Below are 22226 nucleotides of genomic sequence, written 5' to 3'. Positions count from 1 at the left end.
ATTGTAAATTTTTAATATTTAGCAACACTTTAACTAAATGTAAATCGACACCTACTTTTATACAACTTTTCTTTTTAATTAGGCGATAAACTGTAAACAAACCTATAATAAGGTTTTCAGTCATCTAATAAAGCTTTGCCCAAACCATCCTAAACGTGGCTTTTACCAGCCCAGATGTGCTTTTTATTATACAAAGGCAACAAAAGGTGAATACGTTCTTTTATTTTCTTTCTAGCATTAAAAACGGACTTGCAACATAGGAATTAAGTTCTAAGTATTATCACTATCAATTATACCAAAGGATTAAGCACTTTAAACCTTTCAAGACAGGTTCCAATGCACAGCAAAGGACATTTACTGTTTACTGATAAGAGAACAGGTAAAGTTAAAGAATATATTTTTTGTAATTTTCGAAATACCAATAATTAACACATTTGTTCGTTTCAACATCTCAAACAAACAAACAAACTCAGGTCAGAAAACCGAACTAAAATATCATTCAAATCGACGAAGCAATGAACTCCTCACACAATTCTTGTATCGATTCAAGGATTTTGCCGATTTGCATAATTAAAATACAAAACGAAGACTATATACCTGAAGGTGTTACAGACAGTAGATAGGTAACCTGGGGCATAATCAGATTTCAAGGACTGTAAAATTTCGTATTCTGGAAGTAATTAGATGAGTGAAAGTTTAAATTTTATATTATATAACACCTGTTTCGGAAACCGTTGCACTTGAAAGGTAAATAAATAGATGCAAATTTACGCACCTATTGATTTGCATAAAGCCTTCGCAATTTAGTTGCCATAACTTTCGTGATAAACACCTTCAGTAACCTCAAAAAGTTGCGATTAGATACGGACACTACCGTATACCAAACAACACAGTTTGATTACACTTAAGTTATCTATTTTTGGATTATAAACAAGCTTTAATATCATTTACAACTGAATTGAATCGGCAAAAATGTGCAAGGAAACTGCACCAAAAAAAAAACCAAATATCAACGATAAAACTATGAATAAAATGGTAAAGATAATATAAATAAAATAATTCGCTGTTGTGGTTTTCCACTTAAAACTTTATGTCGTCTCGTGGCTTCACTCAATTATGCTAATAAAACTGTTTTACGATGAAAATTGTGCTTTTGTACATAAAACCGGAATTTGCTATTAAAGGAACAGGAACAACGTACGTATGAGGAAACGTTCAATAATAAAGATGATATTATACACAGATGAGTTTTAATTCTAATTAGGAGTTTCCATCAAGGAATTAACAGAACTTAATTTTGTTCTAAAGAACTGCAAAAAAAAAATGTTTGTTTCTGTTTCTTTTCTTCTCTTCTCAACAGAAATGTTCAAGAAAAAAAGCATTTGCTTTCCTTGACAGACATGAAAGACTTAACTCTAGAATTTAAACGGCCCGATGCAACCACTGCAATAAATTAGCCACATTTTAAGGTAAAATGCAAAAAATTACCATCAAACCTGGTAAATAGAGTTTTAGTTAAAACCTGCATTCGAATCCAAAAGCGTTTGAACAATCCCTAAAAGTGGTATGCTAACAATGAGTTATCGTATAAAAACATTTCTGAAAAAAGCCAGTACATTACGGGTTAGAATTATTTATAGTTCGTTCCAAAAACGCCCTAAGATAAAATGGTAATCTGCCTTCGCGAAAATATGAAAGTCATTTTTTAAACTATCGTTTATTGATGATGGTTCTTGTATGCCATAGGGTTGGCCATAATTTGTCTCTGACTGTGGAGATTTCGTCCCCAATTTTTTACGGTAATGGTTTGCAACTGATTAATTGCTAAAACAAAGATGTTTCAATAAAGACTTAACGAGATAAAGCAATGGGCTATTAATAGGTGAACGTGTAATCAAGAACGGAACAATCCGTTTGCATACGCAACAGGAACGACCTAATTTCCATCAATGAGGGAAAATAGCAAGGAAAACAAAGGGAACTTAATTAATTAAGCTCAACGGTCGGGCAAGGAGAATTGCTCAGACTATTATTAAAAGATAAATCACATGAAAACGTTTGTTCAACTCATTTCCTTTTTTCCGAGAATGTCAATCTCATTGACGTTCGAAAACTTGCCAAAACTTGGCGGTGGCCATTATGTGATGTGGCAATCGTGGTTGAAACCAGGCCAATATCGAGCAAAACGTGACATCGAAGACAGATTACCCAGAACGGCGAGTACAACAGTTATTATTATCGAAAACACAAACAGAAAGCGGTTCGAGGTTCCTTGAATGATCGCGCGCTAGTCGATGGTAAGTACCCACTAAACGCGACGTTGCCACATGGTTCAAACGTAAATTGCCCCACGTCTCGTTTTAATGTGTTTCAGTGGTATGGTTGGCTACTTTCGAGGTCGAGACTCGAGAATATTGCAACAGCAGGTTGGTATGGTATGAATTCGTAATGTTTTCTCTTTGACACCAATGAAGGTTGAATATTAACAAGCAAATTGGTGTTATAGAATCGGTATTCTCTTGAACAGGTAATAAGGCGGAAGTGCAAGTGTTTTAGCTTTTGACACTCAATTGATGTCATCACATTGTGAAGATATAGAGAAGTGTTTCACAAGACATGAAATCTTGTCTTACTTGGTCAAGACAAGATGCTCTATAATCATGCCTGTGTTCTCCTGTCTTGTCTTGCAATGCAAAACTACTACTACTGCTTCTACTAAACATGACAGAAATCGTCTTTTCTCTGTTTTACTCGTTTTTACGCATATGAACGTAAAGTGTCATAATCCTGCTGAGTGATTTCAGACAGACAGATGAGGTGAAGCTAAAAAAATCAAAAATGATAACGACTCGGCTAATCTTCTGTTGATTAGTTCTAGATCCTAATCAAACCGTTCCTCGCGTATACCTTTACAAAACTTTTGTAGCAAACAAAGTATCATGTTAAAACAAAACCAACCTATCCTGCCTAATTCAAAACCCAACTGCCCTTAAACCTACTCATTTATGGCTTAAGCCTCAGACAGATCGAATTACCTACCTCTAACATATAATGAATTGGCTTTTGTATACGAACCCAACACCAGCTTTTCTGTTAGCTCTTTTTAACGTTTTCAAGTCACTCACAAGAATTTTTGTTTCATTTTTATTAGTAAACACCAAAAACATAGTATTTATATAGACGTTTATTCAATTAATTTTCTAATTAAATATGGAATTGGACTCAATCTATCTCACACTTAATTACATTGGTAATTGAAGATTCATTTCTCTGTAACGCCCATTATCAATTAGACGTAACGCATATATTACACGGTTCAATACGTTAATAGGGTTATGAAGTATGTAGGAGATTAAGTTCCTTATAATCATTGAATACTACACGATTCTACATTTTACTTGATTAAAATATGTCCAACTAGGTAATTTACCAATTTAGAAGGTTCAGCGTCAATTAAGCGTAACATAAATTTAGAGGCTCAAGTTCAACACATTAGCTAGTAAATTTTCATTTTTCATATTTAAACGGAATATTGACGAACCTTAGTGGTATCATATTTGCAATATGCCGTTATATTTAGAATGATCTTTTACAAAACTGCATGATTATAGAGCAAGACTAGTAGAACTCCTCTCTTGCAACTCTGATGCAAACATTCTAAAATCACCAATTAGAGTAAGTTTCTCGAACTGGATCGTACATACCAGAGTTAACTGGAAGAAATCACACTAATATGAGAAGGTAATTAGATAGACGTGGGTAATATTTGCATTTAATTTCATGTGGGACAACACTAGATCATGACTAAAATCAATACGTGCCCTAACGGACCTCTAAATAGAGCCCCCGGACCCCACGGGAGACCTACACGGCAGTAAGTGGGGGAGAGCCCCCCGGCGTTCGCACTGAGCGCGCTGAAAACGACGAGGCAATTTAGTGTTGGGTCAAACAACGGGAAAACATCGATACTTTATATCAGTAATTGTCGAAAATCGATGGTTTTGTGATCGATCTAGTATGCAAAAATGTTTGATTAGTCGTAAATTTAGTTTGGGCTATTAAAGCTAGTGGATTAATTAGATGAAACTTCCCAAGTGATTAATGATGGTACATGGTTTCAGTACAGTTATTGTGCAACGATTATGATGTATAATTTATTCACTCTGATCGTACTTTTATCAATTTGTCAAGTTAATGAAAACATTATCCTAAATTCATTTAATCTGTGTTTTGCATCATCCTAGGAAGCTACTTTCTACTTATCCATTTGTCCCTAACTACTCATCTGTGTCATCTTCTCCTTTAATCCACTTGAACTACTTTTCTTCTCACAATCAAAAAATTGCAATTTACTCATTTACTAACATAATCAAGTTATAAATCTCGATAGAACTTGATTGTTCCCCATTGGAATGAGGATGTTAAAGAGTTTCTCCGCGTTGCTTTATAATAATTGCAGCTGTTTTCTTATCGACCATCGCTGGCTGGGTTCGGAGCAGTTACAGGCTCAATAAGGATGCGGTCAATCGAGACGTAACCTTGTGTATATAATCACTTTCTGGCCTTAATGATTTTCGAATATTGATATCTCCATTGTACATAGAATGATAAATGTTTATCAGTACTCGTAATAGTAATTTGTATAATTGTGGATGAACTGTTCGATTCGTTTAGTGTGGGAGGGAGTGCTATTTTTAAAAACACTCCTCCGTTATTTTGTTCCAATAATAACCGAGTAAATATTTTGATAACATTGTTCCAGCCGAAGCAGACGTGTCGAAAACTGGAATGAATCTTAAAGTAAAACGGTGTGAAACTCGCGAGACTGTTACAAAAGTTTATTTTAATCGACTTGGCTTGAAAGTGGGCCAACGATCGAGCAGTTAGCTCTTCGGCGGTCGCGGCCAATGCCTTCTAGAATACATACCAAAATTACAGAGTTTTATATATGAAAACACTGGAAATAAACGATTCAATCCATATTAATAGTATCAATAATATCTTTTTGCCACATAAATAAACTATAAAAAACATGATAGAGTGGAAAGCAAATTATCACAAATTGCCTGTGTTTAAGAACCCCTATGGAAAGAGTGTGCCACTAGTATTCTTTTTGTAATGTGCATTTTATGGAATTTTTCAATAAAAGTCTCAGCTGCTTTAGTTGATTTCCATCTATCCTGGTGCTTTCAACTTGTAAAATGCATTACTTCTGCACCAAAGTGGCAGATGTTCATTTGAACCAACAGGTAATATAATGTTTGAGAATGTTTTAAGAACATCAATGAATAAATAGAAAATGAATAGATGGAAATGAAAAAACTCAACAATTTAACCAACCAGTTCCCTGTGATTCTCTATAAATAAACAAAAACATCTTTTGTATTATGATAGTTAAATGGTGTATTTAAGGGAACGCACAATTTACTGCACCTGTATCTTGCTGACTGAAAGATACAAGAACCCAAGAACGCTAGTCATATGTGGTTCTGATGACGTGGTGACCTAGCTCGTGTTCATTTTAGATAGCCGATAACTGATGGAAGCAGAGTCCGTGACGTTAATTTTCACTGATAAACTTTATTGGTGGGTAAATAAACAATGTTAAGTGATTTCGGGTTTAAATTGAATCGCGACATTTTGAAATTGCGCTCTTCACGGTCGAGTGGTATGCTTTTCTATATCAATCAGTTAACAATCACAACTGATTACAATGTTGATGTTGTTTGACCGGAATTCTAGCATGATGTGCTAATGAGCAACAATATCTCAAACCAATAATAAATAATTGCACGTATTATCTATTCCAGCCTTGGTACTAGATCGACTATATTATTAAACTTAATACATAGTTAGAAACAGAATACACGATTGTTCAACAAAAACTAGTAACATTATTTAAAGATTGGTTTATATTCGAATTACTAGTTATTCCAGTTACTGTTCGTTAACCTCATTTCAAGTTCATTACTTCTGAAATCTTTGATGGTCTAACCTAACCAAATCATTTACAAATTGTTGTTTTGTTCTTCACTTTTCAAATAGTAGCTAAGACGATCGTGTAGGTCTTGTAAATTTGAACTACTTTTGATTTAATTTTTTCATATCTTAGTACAATTCTGTCAGAAAATATCAGTTTAAAGAATTCTGGAGGAGTATTTTGTGATATCACGTAAGACCTGCTCTAATGTTGTGGAGACTCTTGTATAGAAGGATCTCAAAATGAGAAGTTGTGTCTTACTGCATTAAGATCAACCCATCTCAGCTACACAAATATTAAGTGTATTAGACTCTCTCTCCATCTTCAGTACTCTGAAAATTATGTTTCTTCATTTTCTATAAGCTTGAAAGTTTAAATGACAGAGATTACCAGTTGCGTAATTCGTTTTTATGACCCACTTACTTACACAAAAGTAACTTCTTCGAAAACCTTTTAATGCCCATCACTAGAAATTTATTGAAAACCAGGTTAAAACCAGAGGGAAACCACAACCTTATACCTTGCCCTTTAATATCGGTATTCGCAGGTAGAAAAGCCTCCGGCCTGGAATTATGTCAATAACCGTTTAGGGTCTACATGAGTCAGTAACATTGTATGCCCCAGTGCATGTCATAGTGACAAGTGAATGCCGCAAACACACGTGGCGTTTCTCCCCCTTTTATATACAGTCAATCGTTTACCCTCGTCTCGCTTTCGACCATGTAAACTACGGAACAGTAATCGATAGTGCTTTGCGCCATTACGGAGACAAGTAGTTTTTTAATACCAACCAAAGTAAACGGAGTTATTCACTCGACAAGCAAATAACCATAACCGACCCAACGATTACAGTTAAATCTCGAGAAGAAACAAGATGAAAAGGAATTGAAAAACGTGACGGTTAAATTCTCCAGCGGCTTTAATAGTCTCTCTTGCTGGGTTTTCAGAAACAGTCCAAATCGATAAACCTAACTAAGATAAAACAAGTTCGACCCTTATGACTGGAAAAGTTTCCCGAAGTAACCAAGAATTACTGGATAAAGTTCAAGCAAAAAGAATTTACTGCCACCGTCATTTAATTATGAATTACACCAATTAAAAGTATTTTGGTGAAAAGTTGAAAGCTTAAACAATTTCTGTTCATGAAAATGTAGTACAAAGTAGATATTTTTTTTCATTTATATTTTCAGTAGTCTGTCTAAAGTTTGCTTTCACTCACTCAAAAGGTGGTAAACAACGTTTAAATTTAAAACAGCGTAAAACGGAAGCTGTATTCTTGGAAACGTTTATATCCATCATACCAAGTCAAGAAATGGAAAACAGTGACAAAGACATGCAGTTGAATTTTTAAAAAAGTTGTTGGATTAAGGAAAAATCAAATGTGGCAACCAGACTTTAATTGCAAAAACTGAAAGGAGAATGTGGAAACTCTGAAATTGTTTACTGCAATATTTTCAAGAGAACTTCCACTCATTACTGAATATTACTTTGCCCAATAATACAATTTTCTGATTTAACGCCCACTAAAGGATAACTCCGGAAATAAATCTCTCGATACTTAAATCCTCAAGCTTTCTCATATTTTTGAAACCATTCAGTTTCCGTTCCGCAAAGCTTCCTCAATTTCCTCAAAGTTATTAAGAGCAAAATTTCATTCAATTTTCTTTTAGATATCGTTGCCATCAACGATTTACAATCTCGTAACAGGAATAGGTAATCAAAAGGTTGTTTTCGAATCGTTACATTTTCCGTATTGGCTTTTTTTTTTGTAAATCTGTAGGAAGGTTATAACTGTTTAAGAGCTGTTGCATCATTAATTAACTATCATCAATCATATACTTATTAAAAATGTTCCTTAAAATATTTCCTCAAGTTCTTTGCTATGCTTGTTCTACAAAATAAACAATTTTCGTTTTATTAGGTTTCACCATGACTTTTATTTTTATCTTATCGCTATTATCCCTTTACATCTGGTTTTCCTCACTCATGTAAATTTTATTTTAACATCCAACAAACTTGATTTAACAGATGTTCCTTCCTTAAGCATTCCAGCACATACAAAAGATCACTCCTGACCAGCATAATAAGCCAGAGACTGATTGGAGAATAAATATTTCTGCATTTTGACCGCTGACCTTGTCGACAGGTTTGGGAAGTTAATTAAAGATAAGCAATGTTGTAAATGGTTAAGTTACTACTTAGTAGATACTTTCCTTTTGTTATATTCATATTTCCTGATTCAGAGCATTTCAGCTTGTGTTTGTTTTTTCTACCTGCTGTATCATGTATTAGCTGGATTAACTTTTTTCTCTGCAAGTTCTCTTAAGTTAACACTGGTCTCTATTCTGGTGTTATGTTCATGAACTTTGTCATCCACCCAGTTTTAATATTCAGAATTATGTTACGAATAATTTAAAGGAACTAATCTTGCCTTTCTTGATCTTCCAAGTCTTGCATATTTCTTTAGTTTGGAAACCATAAATCCCAGATCTTTACAAATCACTGATGTACAGAATACAAACAGGACAGGACTTTTAGACCCACATCTAAAACTACTTAAAAAGTTATTAAGCATTTGATAATTTAAGACTTTTTGGTTCTTGTGCTATCTCTTCTTCTGATCTATAATTATGACATTTAAACAGAGAACCAAAATGGTCAGCTCATAATAGTTATGAATGTTATAACATGAAATCATCTCCATTTTTTAGTGCTATTTTGTCTCATTTGATCCAATCTTCTCTCATCAGCTATTCTGTTTCTTCTAGGGCAAATTCTCAGGAAACAATTTACACACTATGATGGTAATTTGAAAAATCACCATTTTAATACAATTTTCCTAAAATGCAGTTTTCCACCTGGTTATTAGGTTTTCAATAACCAATTAGTGGAAAATGGAGGAAAGGTGTTTGGTTGCGTGCTCACTGGGCAGGTAAATACTGGTTACTGGATACCGAAAGCAAGGCGCCGTTATTGTTAATGGTTAATAGCTGATAATACAAAACCAATAAATAAATCAAAAAGTCTTTAATAAACTTAGTAAAAATCTGTAAAACCATTACAAGACTACTAGAATAAACACACAAATTTCATGCATAACTAATTATTAGTATACACACAACAAACATTTAAAAAACTGTATTAGTGAATCTATTAACATAAATCACATACATTGAGGAATAGTGCTATGAGTAAAATGTGACACTACTCCGGATGCTTTTTATGTTTCACCCAATCACCGTTTAGTGCCCTTACCTCCTATATTGATTGATCCAAACAAAGTAATCCTAGTATCCAATATAGGTGGAGAATAATCCAAAATAAAACTGCAAGATAATAAAATGCACTTCACAATAACGCGCTTTCAAAAAAAAAGTGAAATTAGCGTCGCGTCATTGGTCAAAGAAACACGCAACCCACGCACAAACTTTGTCAGGAGTACAAAACCAAAAAATCGCACATCAAATTGAGAAGCCAAAATAACTTATAAACAGCAACGTGGCACCAAAATAGCAATTCCTAAAACAATTCAAAAATCCTGTTAGAAAATGACGCGTATAGGTGTCCCAGTATTTTTAAAACTTTTCCTCTAGAGCTCACTCCAGTAACTTTTAAGACGAATCCGATCACGTTGTGTCACTGAAATTGTACGGATTTAGGCGGACGACCACTATTTTGAGAATCGCACGTGCTTTGCTAGTTGAAATTGATCTTTTTTTTACGACAATGAAAAGGACAAAGTGGTTTAAAGGCGCGGTTCCACTCGGCGGTAGATACGCACCGCAGCAGCGCAAAACACACCGGCGACGACTCGAACTGGAATGAGCGCGCGGGGAAAGGAACGAAAAGGGAACCGCTTGACTTTGGAGGGGGCTGTTTGGATGGGAAGGATGAGAAACATTGATGCCAACTATTCGAAAATGTCACAAATTGTCTGATCCATTCCACGGAATCAATTGCCCCAGGAAGCGACTCTTAATCTGTGCGGTCCGCAACCACCTGGGGGGGCGCATGGACCTGTTCCATCAACAGTTCGGTAATTTAGTCAACCGAATGGGAAATCATTCGAGTTAAGATGATTTTCTGTTTCTCTGGAAGTTGAAAGTTATTTGAATTTTAAGTTCTTAATAGGAATTAGTAATAAATATTGCAAGTAGTATATCAAAATATTGTAATCAATATTGTCAGACATTAAATATTTTCATCAGTGAGTTTGATTTCGACTACTGTACTATCACCACCATCAACAATTTTTTTATTTACACTTTTGTATTGGAAATATGTACCATGTAAAACCAATGAAAAAAGGAAAGTTGCAAGGATATCATCTGTGTTTTCTGTTTGCTTCACACTCACTTTCTTCACCTCATCATTGTCAACAATTTTGGCATAAACATATTTCAAATTACGAAATTTAAAGATAAAATTACTCGATCCACAAATTTTTAGATTAGAAGTTTGCTAGTCTACTTTACTGTTGAATTCCCAGAAAGACACAACGAAATTTGTTTCTACTTAATATTTGGTTAGGAGTTTCATTAAAAATCAAACGCATAATGTTCGTTTAATCGTTTCGCTTTATTTCAAACAATTCGATGCAAATAATATATCACGATTCTAGCTACAACTATCTACTACAACCAATAAATATATAAACATATGATAAAACACGATATAATGTGCAAACAACAAAATAAATATGAGTTTTACTAGTTTACTCTAATGGTAAGTCATCCTACTAATTTATATTTTGCAGTTTTCAATTTTATAGGCACTTTATTATACAGTCTTTTCGTTTTTATTATATGATCGTTGAAAAATTAGATTGTGGTTACTTGTGATAGCGAATTAAATGTTAATTAAATCTTGATGATCAAGAATCACTTGTTCCTGAAACTTATGCTAAATAGACTAAACTCTAGTATGGCAAAACTGAGGACAAAAACCTAAAACTACTATTGATATAACAATATAATGATGAGAATGAATGTCCCATATATTTGACTACCGCTGTGGCATGACGAAATGCATTTTGTATATAAAGAAACAATAAATTGTTTCGAGAACTGATGGCGAAAGAAACAGCTTCAAAACTGTATTCTATATTTATTAGGATCAGCAGAGCTTTTCGATTCGCGTCCCAGTGAATTGCCTCGTCTCAAACCACCAGCTCCGTACATTCGCAACTTAGACGGAGTGGGCAGAGAACTTGCAGAATTCTCGCTCAAAGTCGATGCCGAATCTCTTTCCCCGTTACCGTTACTACCACTTCTAACTCTCGGCGTGGACTTTCTTAGGCTGGCTGAACTGCCTCCACTTTCACTCAGTCTCCCGTACTCTCCAAGCTTCCTCGGAGGTTGAATCATAGACCTGGCAGGCGATGCTCTTCTCGAACTGGCGTTCGAGGACAGAGAATCGGCACCGTTAGAGTTTTTGCGTTGGGGTTCGTTATTATCCAACCGATTGTATTCTCCAATTCTACGCGGGAGCCCAGAACGATGCGAAGAGCGTGGTGGACGAGGCAAAGAACTGGGAGACGGGCAAACGTTCGATCCTTCTTGATTCCTCTCGCTGGTGTCCGCCATGCGTTGTTTTTGCGACGATCGACCTTGTTTCTCCAACAGCATCATTTCGCCGTTTTCGTGGCGATTCGACGAGGTGAAGAACGTAGAAGAACCGGCTGTGAATGGTGTTTGACCACCGTTTGAAACTGTCACGCTCGCCAATAGTGGCTTGGGTAGTTTTCCTTTTCTCTGTGCAGAGATCGGATTAGCGAGTCCTGGAAAACAGCATAGGCCGCGCTGTAAAGACGGAGAAACTGGTTTTTTGTCGGTGCTCTGAGGATCTGGAAGGGTTAGTAGACACCGCAATCTGGATTTTTGGTCGGGTTTTTACATGCGGGTGAATTGGAAAAACCGGAAAAGCAACTCCAAACTTTTTAGAAGGGGTAACACTATGATGTTATCATCTAGTAGTAGTAATATATGAGGGTGAATCTCTGCTCCCTTTGTTTTTGTTATCCGTGCTGCATAATAAAAACACGAAACAACTAATTTTATCTTGTTGTCCACATTTCCACTACTACCGATTTTAAATCTCATTTTAAACATGAGTTTGTCATGAAAAAACTAAGGAAGAAAACAGGAATAAGGGTTCAAGGAAAAACATTAAAAATAACACAGATTAAAACTAATAATTTATTTTAACATGCTAAAACACACTACATGCAAAAAAATAAAAAGGCCGGAGACAATGTTAGCCAATCAGATCTGACATTGAAAAAAAAAACAAAGCTTTGCTATTAAAGGCGGTCAGTAGCAAAATTGTGTTGGATTCTATCCATACTACTACGTAATTCGGATTTGCTACTTTTTTGGAAAGTATTTAAAATGTTTGTTCTAAATGTATAGGTTTACCATAACAAGTTCAAAGCAGATTAACCAAAAAAATTAAAAAACTTTTATTCGAGAAATGCCATCATGAGATACTTTCTAATATATTAAGCAGTATCATTTCAATGGCTGTATGTCATATTATAAACTATTCTTGGGTAAATCTTTGAAGACTAGAATAGGCTATAGGATAAAACAGACTTTAAGCAGTGGTTTTTGTCAATTTGTGCGAGTAATGTAACTGCGTAATGAAAACTAAAAGCTAAAATAATGTAACACTTTGCAAGCTGAAAACATTGCCTAAATCACTTAACTACAAGTTTTTCTGCTTAAAAAAAATAATGAAACTAATAGCAAAAAGACACTTTTATATCTTTGGTACGAATGCTAAAATTGGAAAAAGCGAGGCAGCTGCTACTACAAAATAACGTGTTTCCTTGCCTTATGATCAAATAAGCGGAACACATTATTTTATAGACCCTCCTTGGGTTACACTCGACACTCAGTAAAACGTCTCAGTTTCCCCTACCTTGCCTAGTAGCTGAGTGTCCAATTGGCTGTCGATCTCTTTCAATTGATTGTCCAATTGTTGTTTCGTGGCATCGTAGTTTTTATTGTTGTCGTATTGGCCGTACGAAGGCATATGGTACGAAGTGTCACTTCCCGTGTACGAATTGCCTGAACCGTAAGCTGTCGAGTTTGTCAAAACGCTGCTTACTAAAAATTTGGTTTATTTCATTTTTCGCTCAGAAAATACAGAGAGATTTTTAGTTCAATGTCCAACATAGATATTTAAAGAACTAGAGGACTTTTTTAGTTTTCTGCATAAGGTACCAATTTTATATTATTCGTTTACTTACTTATCTGGTTGTTATTGTAGTAAGCTTTGTTCTCTATTTTAAAAGTCTTAAAATATACGTGAATATAACTGAAGGGTATCAGCACGAGAATATCGAGAAAGATATTCAAATAGGCATCAACCCAATTAAATCTTTCCGAATATTGCGAAAAATAGGTAATCCTGCTCTAGCAAAAACTATTCGATCCCTTAAAGTTAATGCAGAGAATGAAAAAGCTGTAATTAATTCTGTTATTATAAGAGTAGCACAAAATTTACATTGTTGTTTAGAAAACACTGAACTGCAAAAAACTTCATTCCTAGCATCTACAGCCTGTCCAGGTGAATAGTGTTTTCCCATTTGCAGCAACATGCTCAAAACAATGATTTTAGGTGGAATTTTTAACAACAATTTATTAGACTTGCATGTAATTAACTGTAGACACATACAAAAACGTCCTCTGGTTCTTTGAATAACTCAAAAATCACCCTGTATAGCAGTATCAACTGTATTATAGTAGGAAACAAAACGAATATGAACTTGAACATTTAGAAAGTTAAAACCTAGTTCAAAAACTCAAAATCATTCATAGAAAAACATTGATTCACTTGCTTATACATTCATTAACCACTTAAGTGTAATTTTACATTACTCACCTAGTTCTTCTCGAGAAACTGTCGGTCCCAAGCCAATATCGATATCAGTACCTCCCAAACTAGGATGAGGAGTATGATGCGGTGATCTTCCCAATATCGATACGTCCTTGTCATACGTATGCTTCTGCAGTACTCGAATCATGGCATCTTTTTCGGCCAATTTCGATTCTAGATCTTTCATTCTGCAACGAAAACATTCCTGTTAGTTTATTCACATTTTGTTACCATCACAAATCAAACTCACCTAGATTCCAAATCGGCCACTTTCTTTTGCGCAGCATGAACTTCATCCATATGCCTAATTTTTTCGTTTCGTGCTTCGGCGATAATTTTTTCGGTTTCCTGACTGGTTTTCTCCAAAGCGGCAATTTTAGCGTCTCTGCAACAAACCACTCGATTATAGTTCAAAACTAGGGCTTATCAAACTCACTTTGGAATACTGGCAGCATCGATAGCGGCTTGTCTCAAAGCGTTTTCTTCCAAGTATCTCTGCTCCCATTTGGCACATTCCCCTTCCAAACGCATCAATTTCTCATCTTTTTCCCTCAGTTGACGTTTCAGTTCGGAAGCCGATTCGCCTAATGTTACTGGAGATTCCCAACCACCTTTTCTTTCACCTGGTTACAAAAAAATTGTTATCAAGTTAAATATACATTATATAATAAGTAACACTTGTAAGCTCACTCACAAAAAGTGTATACTCAAAATTACCTGGGAATGCTTTAGCTCTCTGCAATTCCATTTCAAGTTGAAGCCGAAGTTTACGTTCAGTTTCTTCGCGTCGGTCGTTTGCTGACTGCAAAGAGTAAAGAGCTTTTTGCAGTTGAGCCGCTCGTTCGACGTACATTTGTTTCTTGCGATTCTAGAAACAACAACATAATTAGTTACTTTAGATTCCCTTACAGGCAACACTAAAGTACCTCTTCCTCGAGCCTTACAACGTTTCCTTGCGCGTTGGTAAGTGCAGTATCCAGAATGTCAATGTGAGTCCTTTGCTCTTGTAGAGTGGCTCTCTGCGCAGCTAATTCGATTTCCTGTCGTTCTTTTGCCGCCGCTAATTCTTTATCTGCAACAAAATAATTTACACTTAATACCACTTAAGTTAATTTAAGTTTGAAGGCTTACTCTGCATTATTAATTGTTTTATGATGCTTTCGCGTTTACTCAATTCCCTTCTTAAACTATCAGGACAGTTGCCGTCAGGTACTGACGTCCTGTTGAGGACTTGGGAGGATAAAACGTCAACCTAAACAAATATCCAGTTGCAATTGTCTAAATTACATTTTAGTAGTAGTTACTTGTTCTCGCAAAGCCCGGTTCAAGTCCTGATACCGGCGGCAATCTGCTTGTAATCTAGCCCTAACTGCTCTTTCTAGCCTTTCTCGTCTATCGCATGACTGTACTAATTCTTCATGTGCCTTGTGTACTTTGAATATTTCTTGTTCCAACTAGAATCAAAGGAAAACACATTATGTAAAGAAAAGCCTGTAATGTACAAACTGACTTACCTTTTGGGACTTTTCCACACGCTGATAACAATTTTCAAGTTCGTGTTTCAATGCGCTATTTTCCTTAATCAGAATTTCTACCATTTCACCAGACGGCCATACTTCTTCGTTTTTCGATTCGTTTTCTTCGCGTCCTTTTGTTGGCGGCCTGGGGGCGGATACACCTCTACGAAATCCTGCTGATTTAAAGTTTATTTGTTAGCACCTTTCAAAGAGTCTTATAAATCTAAAAATGTAATTTCTCCATCCAAAAATAACTTTAGTTTGGTATAAATTCCGTTAGTACCCGTTGATGTTGTATTTATTACATCCTAAACGTAAAAATCAGTATATTTTAATTAATGTAACAAATTATTGACTGATATTTTGCACTAACCTGTAAAATCAGCTTTGAGTATCCCTACAGACGTCAAATCCGGCTGAGATTTCGACAAAGCTAATTTTTCGGCATTGATTTTGCTTTGATTATTAACTGCGGCCTGCAAAGGCGACTTGTCGGCCCATTTACTGGGATAGTCGGCGGTCGTGGGTAAATTATTAATATCAAACGAAGTGGCGTCGAATCTTCCAATCAAGTCGTGAATCGTATCGTTACCAACTGTGCTTCCTGGAGACGGTGCCTTAACCTGAACCCCAGACAAGTTAATAAAAAATGTATCATCACAAATCAGTTCAATTAAGAAGTAGTACAATGTTCAAACATTGTATAAACATACCTCTTTTGCAAGGTGTTTTAAAACACTGGATTGGCTCAAATAATCATCAGGAATCTCGTTTATGTCTTGAACTCCTAAAATCATGTAAATAATTGTAGAATACTTTTCAATTACATAACATAAAACAAAAGTTACGTATTTAAATACATTTTTGTCTAATACTAAAAGATTCAACTACCTGTGCTTGTCACTGAAGGAGAAGGAGAGGCTGAACTCCTTTTTTGATTTGAAGGTATTTTAGAGTCAAAAGCGTTGTTTTGCTGATGAAGGTAACTATGTGGTGATGAAGTGGTGCCAGAATTCCGCCCTGTAGCAAAAACTTTCCACTTCAATAAATATAATAAAAAAATCCCTGACATAATTAAATAAACATCCAGTACAATAAAACCACAAATACCCTAACCTGAATGAGTGAATTAACCACTTAAGTGTTGTCCAGGACACACTATGATAAGCTTGATTTAGAGGATTTTTGATAAAATTCCATACTTAAGTAAGTCATAAAAAATAAACTTACCGGTCCAGGGTTCATCTCCCGCACTGTGAATAATTAAAGTGTTGTATGAAGAGGAGGAAACATCCAGTGAACTGCGATTTGATGGCAAACTGTCCCTCAAGGAGCTTCTGTTGCTGGATTGGAGATTCTCTTGACCTTGGGGTTCTTGCCTTGGCGTATGCCGAATAACGTACTTTTCCTCATTGGAGAGGTTTTCGTTTGACGTAGATACGTCAGTTTCACTTCCACTTAAGCTTTGGGGAAAGGCACCTAAAATAGTTTTGAAGATATGTTACTTTGTCATTCTTAATTGGTCTTAATCAGTAAAGTAATTTACCTTGTCCCTGACCTTGAACCGTATAGGACCTAAATCTGTTTGCTTGTTGCATTATCGAATGATATAGATAATTGTCTTGGTAGGCCACAGTGCCTGTAACATACCTGTAAAAAATGTGTAATGATTTTTTAAAGTTACTCATTAATAATTATTATCAGTTCTTAAAGTTATTTTGACATTCTGAACTGATAAGAGAGATTTACACAAATATAAGTACTTCAGTACCTAATACATTACAGAAAACTTTTGAGGTAGGTAATAAATCAAGGAAGAATACATATATCTCCACATAGATGCTTAAATAAGTCTTTAAGAATTTCAGGTACTGCTTAAAACATACCTTCAATAAATTGATTCTTCTTTGTATATCCTCTTACACAAAACATTGTGGTTTACAAAAAAATATAATCACTAACTTTAATTGACACTGAACAAAAAGAAGAAACTCACCTCATGTTTGTAATTTCTGTATATTGCACAATGTTAACTTCAGTATTTATTGATTAAAAACACACCAACTCTTAACTGAGACTATCACAAACTGAAATCCGTCTGGCTTGACGTAAATAAGGGTAATTATCATTGTACCAATAAAGTGATAAAGCGCATTCCTGGGAAATTATTTTAAAAAGCACTTATGTACAAAAATATTTGAGGTAATATACACAGTTTGATAAATTGAAATTGATAAGCAGTTAATCACCTTAATTAAATACCTAGTAATTTTTTTGAGAGTGAACACTGTGTAGTTTAGTGTATTTATAGGCAATATTGATTTAAAAAGGTGTGGAAATACTTATACTGTTAGTGATAGTAGTTATTTTTGATAACTGCATTTTCCAAATGCTTTGTCAAATTACTTTGAAAAAAAGTGGTTTTGATTATGTCTGTATGTTGGAATTTTAAATTTTTCCCCTGCATATAGCCATGTTACCAACTAGTAGATGTTGCTCAGTTTTTCCAGGTTGTAAATAAAATGTTGGAGCTTTCAGAAAAAAAGGTAATTCTTGAGCCTTATGGACAGGACTTTATGTAAAAACCAGAATCTCATTTCTAAGCTGACTTAGTTAAGCTTTGTTTTTATACTGTAACTATTTACACCTAAACCGTAACATTCAAATTTCATCATAGCTATAAGTAACCTCTAGATGTGAAGAAATTAAATCATCCAAATTGAACTTACTGGTTTTCCAGAAGATCACAGGTTAATTCCAACCAAGCAAAAACAATATTACAAACAGATTCAAAATTGTTGTACAGTAGTTACCAACCTCACAAACACCAAAAGCAATGACTATTAAAAATAGAGAAATTGAAAGTTAAGCATTGATAATGTAATGATGGTTTACATACTACTGCTAATGAGGTAGAAACTTTCACAATGTAAACACAGGTACCCCAGTTGGCTCAAAGTTGTATTTTACACTTTTACAAGTAAAACTCACCTTAAACATGTTCCACACTAAACATTAATGTTATAAATAAGTAGGAAAAATTCACACATATCCTCATAAGGTACACAAGTGAGCCATTTAAATCAGAAAGTGTTTCTAGACAAGCAAAACCTTAAGGACTAGTTTTCATACTTACGGAATAATTTATCGGGGAAATGAATAAACTTTGAGGCGATGGTTGGATTTGGTTAAGGCAGCACTGGCTATTTTCTATTTTCACAAGGCACAAGGAAAAGTAAAACTTAAAATACCAAATAACCTTTTTGTTCACATTCTCCAAAAGATGGCTCATCCAAGTGTCAAATAGTTGAAATTCCTGGCATTCCATTATCTTTGCGTAACGCTAAAGGCTGGTTTTTAACATGCTAATTTTATAGAATTTAATCTTTACTTATAACATTTTAAAAACAATTGTTCGCTGAAGCTACTGAAATTATCCAAAAAACGTATTGGAAGCAATGTAAAATTATAATAATGTAAGGTACAAATGATTTTCATGATACTAAAGTTTTAACTTAGTAATCTGATTGGTTAAAAAAATGATAACCATACTAAAAAGCAATAATAATCAATAAAGATAAATAAACAATAACTTGACTCAATTAAGGTGGTGTAATTACTAATTACTTATCAATTTATAGAACGTTTATCAAGCTTGATTTAACTGCTGATTAACCTTTTCTATGTGAGGGTTAATAAATTATATTGTTATTTTTTTAGTAACAAATTCTTTTGTGTATTTTTTGACTTAACTTACGTAATTTACTTAGCTCAGTCAATTGACTTTTCCTAATTTATTCCTCTATTATATTTATTTTTATCTTCATCTCCTAGTTATTTTCCTTTAACTTTTGGTTTGAAAAACTGGCTTAAAAATTATCTGATACTAATCGACAAGGGGCGTTGACGTTTACGTTTGACATCTATCAGTTTTGATAACTGACATTAAAAAATAGGTTATGTTAGTTGTCAACATTTTACTAGTGTTTTTAATGTTTTTAAAATAATTAACAAACTAATAAAAGTAATGCATTCTACCTTGTTTTCTTATTAAGGCAGCAGTTCCAAGAGGAAACCGAATTAAAATGAGTTCCTACGAGATTAGTAAGTCTGCTGTAAGTAGTCAATTTGTTACTAACTGTAAAGTATACTTTGTGTGTCTGATATATTTCAGTTGCTCAGTTTAAAAGCAGAAATACTAAGAAAAGAAGAAACATTAACAAAAGCAAAAGCTGACAATGTCGAGAAATTTAAAAGGATCAAGAAAAAAGCACTGGAACTGAAAAATAAAGGCCTGGAAAAACGTCAACTAAATGACTTAACTGATGAGGAGATGGATCTTTTGAAGCTATCCAAGTAAGTCACAACATTCACTTTTGAAACCATCTAACTACTTCATTATCTTGAAGGTCTAAATTGGAAGCCAAAACTAAACTGTATGAAAAACTGTCCCAAAAAAATTTCAACAGAAGTGATGAAATTCTGAAAAGATATTTAGTGAGGTTTGATCAAAAAGACAAAGATCAATATCAGCCTGATGAAGATGAGATTCCAGATCTCCCTCCTGAGAGTGAGGAAGAGGAGGAAGAAAAATATAATTCTGACTATTATGATGAAGATGTTAGTCCTGAAGAGCAATGGTAAGTTCATTTATTTAACTATTGTTCATGAAATACAAAGGGTTAATAAATTGTGTTTTATTTTGTTTGCCTGATATTTATAAAGTTGTGATGTGATACTTATGGTGACTTTATGGATCAATAAAAATGTAAAATATGAAAAAAGTCACTTTTGGAAACTAAAGTTGTAACACTCAACAATTTTTCTTGAACCTCATAGAGCCCCCTTTACTACCCACTAAACACTTTTTGAGGAATAATATTTTTCTTTCAAGGCTGTTTGCTTATATCCTACTAAATATCCCAGATGTATTTTTCAAGTATAAACATGGAAATTTCAGTAGATATTGCAATAGTAACATAACACAGCAGTAACAGCCTTGACTTAATAATTTTTCTCTTGTTTTCTTTGTATTAATTTTGCTGTACTGAATTTTTGTGACCCTGGATTTGATATTAAGTTTACAATAGTAATTCTCAATTTCTCAAGATATATATCTGAATTCTAACATCCTCACAATATAATTTAAACAAAAATACTGTTTTTCTATACCATAAACAAGTATGTATTTTGTAATTGCTTAAGCCCTTGAAGGTAAATCATGCCTCATCCACTTTTATTTAATATAATCATGTTTTTTGCTGAATTCGGTATCATAATTTTTATTAAATATAGGGTTGAATACACTGATTCATTAGGGCGTACAAGAAAATGCCTTCGCAAAGATTTAAAAGATATAAAGGCCAGAGATGCGGAATTGAGAGAACATGCTGAAAAGCGCCATCAAACTGTACCGCCTACTGAAAAAACGGCTGAGAAAGAAAAGGAACCGGAATTACCACCTGAAAAAGAACCAGAAACAGAAGAAGACATTGAAAGTCGAATAGCTGAAGAGGAAAGCGAATTAATATCCGGAGAAATGCGACGAGAAATGTTGAGAAGACAGTGGGAACAAGAAGAGGATGAATTAAGGGACAAAACTGAAATCCATTATCAAAACGTGTTATTCAATGGTTTGTTAAGTGAAAAGTTTCTCAATTTACATTGAACTAAGTAAAGCAATTTTTCAGAGGCAAGACAGCATGGTGTTGGTTACTACGCTTTCTCTAAAGATGAAGAAGAAAGAGCAAAGCAACAGGAAGCTTTGAAAAAATTGAGGATCGAAACGCAACAGCAACAAAAGAAGGCACAAGACTTGAAAGCACTTCGGGAAAAACAACTAGCGGCCAGAATGAAAGCCGCCAAAGACAGGAAGAGGGCTAGGTTAGGTTTACCCCCTGAGGAAGATGGTAAGTAACCACCAATCCCATTATCATTGAATATTTCACTGAACATTTCTAGAACCAGAAGCAAAACCTGAAGAAACGCAGGTTGACATTGAAGAGGAGAATAGAAAAAAGAAGGAAGCTGAAGAAAATGCAAGATTGGAAGCCAAACGAAGTGAGGCTAGGAAACGTCACGTGCGTCCTTGGGATATTGGAAAAGATGGTGTGCGCGAATTTTACCAGATGTCTCAAGACGAGTGGAACGAGAAGAAACGGAAAGAAAGACGAAATGAGTTTGCTCCTCCTTCATCATACCATAAGCGCGAGTTTAAAAGCATGCGCTCACTGGACACTGAACGAAGCGAGAGCGATAAGTCCCTAAGATTTTCATCCAGAAGTCACAAGCCACAATTGAAAAATATCAACCCTTACAAACGAAAAAATAGCAGCGATTCTGATAACGATGTTTCATCCAAACAGTCCAGAACATACGAGCCGGATGATCCAACTAGCGACGAAGAAATAGGACCTACCGTAGCCATGAAACCGGTACCTATAGTGAATGAATTGGAGGAAAGTAACGACTTTGATGATCAGCTTTTGGCTGATTATCATAAACTCCAAGATGATAAATTATCCAGCAATGAAAGTAATTCAAGTAGAAAACGAACGGAAATACCTCCACCTCCTACTTATGATTATTATGGACCTGGCAGTAGTCGCCGACCAGTTAATAATAAACCTCAGTCGACCAATATTGTAGATTCTATTGAAGCTGGTTTAAAGTTTTTGAGAGATCAAGAGGAGAAGAAGAGGAAAAATGAACGGCATATCTTTGAGCATTAGTCTGTTGCTGTAATTTGTGTGTGTTAATATTTTGTTGATAAATAAAGTAAACATTTGTAATTATAATAGATAGAACTGATATACTTTCGTATACCAACTTACCAACAATACACTCGT

At 34.7% G+C, this 22226-nt stretch overlaps 3 protein-coding genes across 7 annotated transcripts in view; 1 reads left to right on the top strand and 2 right to left on the bottom strand.

The window, feature by feature from the left end:
* LOC145731101 (uncharacterized) overlaps positions 1-10188 on the bottom strand; it is a 42798-nt gene extending 32610 nt beyond the window's left edge. Inside the window, exon 1 of the mRNA XM_081982698.1 lies at positions 9236-10188. The gene's annotated coding sequence lies outside the window, so the exon portion shown is untranslated. The remainder of the gene's footprint in view (positions 1-9235) is intronic.
* A 351-nt stretch (positions 10189-10539) lies between these two features.
* Positions 10540-18696, bottom strand: LOC145731102 (uncharacterized). 5 transcript variants are annotated; one of them, XM_081982703.1, is made up of 16 exons: positions 18515-18696; positions 16925-17028; positions 16609-16857; positions 16270-16410; positions 16092-16165; positions 15752-16001; positions 15376-15554; positions 15166-15315; positions 14993-15113; positions 14788-14933; positions 14579-14729; positions 14298-14484; positions 14112-14246; positions 13868-14049; positions 12902-13089; positions 10540-11781 (listed from the first exon to the last, which is right to left on the bottom strand). In XM_081982703.1, the coding sequence occupies exons 2-16, from the start codon at positions 16974-16976 to the stop codon at positions 11068-11070; spliced, it is 2919 nt and encodes a 972-aa protein (XP_081838829.1). In that variant the 5' UTR covers positions 16977-17028; positions 18515-18696; the 3' UTR covers positions 10540-11067. The 5 variants fall into 5 exon arrangements, with proteins under 5 accessions (XP_081838829.1, XP_081838825.1, XP_081838826.1 ...); XM_081982699.1 differs by lacking the exon at positions 18515-18696 and adding an exon at positions 17375-17521; XM_081982700.1 differs by lacking the exon at positions 18515-18696 and adding an exon at positions 17375-17521 and having other exon boundaries at positions 15376-15551.
* Positions 18697-19322: 626 nt separating this feature from the next.
* LOC145730592 (coiled-coil domain-containing protein 174) lies at positions 19323-22184 on the top strand. Its single transcript, XM_081981876.1, has 6 exons — positions 19323-19493; positions 19553-19734; positions 19788-20018; positions 20674-21011; positions 21069-21287; positions 21340-22184. The coding sequence occupies exons 1-6, from the start codon at positions 19464-19466 to the stop codon at positions 22107-22109; spliced, it is 1770 nt and encodes a 589-aa protein (XP_081838002.1). The 5' UTR covers positions 19323-19463; the 3' UTR covers positions 22110-22184.
* Positions 22185-22226: the final 42 nt, after the last annotated feature.

This window comes from Ips typographus, linkage group LG6, assembly GCF_016097725.1.
Source record: "Ips typographus isolate SLU linkage group LG6, UJ_Ityp_2.0, whole genome shotgun sequence".
Taxonomy (NCBI): domain Eukaryota; kingdom Metazoa; phylum Arthropoda; class Insecta; order Coleoptera; family Curculionidae; genus Ips; species Ips typographus.
Note: the sequence above shows the minus strand (reverse complement) of the source record. Positions and strands in the feature narration are given on the sequence as shown.

Coding starts and splice junctions, on each gene's coding strand:
- LOC145731102 (XM_081982699.1), bottom strand. Junction 16,411..16,608: donor GGGAGATGAACCCTGGACCG/GTAAGTTTATTT, acceptor TGAAGTGGAAAG/TTTTTGCTACAGGGCGGAAT. Junction 14,050..14,111: donor GTGGCCGATTTGGAATCTAG/GTGAGTTTGATT, acceptor TTTTCGTTGCAG/AATGAAAGATCTAGAATCGA.
- LOC145730592 (XM_081981876.1), top strand. CDS start 19,464: ATGAGTTCCTACGAGATTAGTAAGTCTGCT. Junction 19,494..19,552: donor ACGAGATTAGTAAGTCTGCT/GTAAGTAGTCAA, acceptor GATATATTTCAG/TTGCTCAGTTTAAAAGCAGA. Junction 20,019..20,673: donor GTTAGTCCTGAAGAGCAATG/GTAAGTTCATTT, acceptor TATTAAATATAG/GGTTGAATACACTGATTCAT.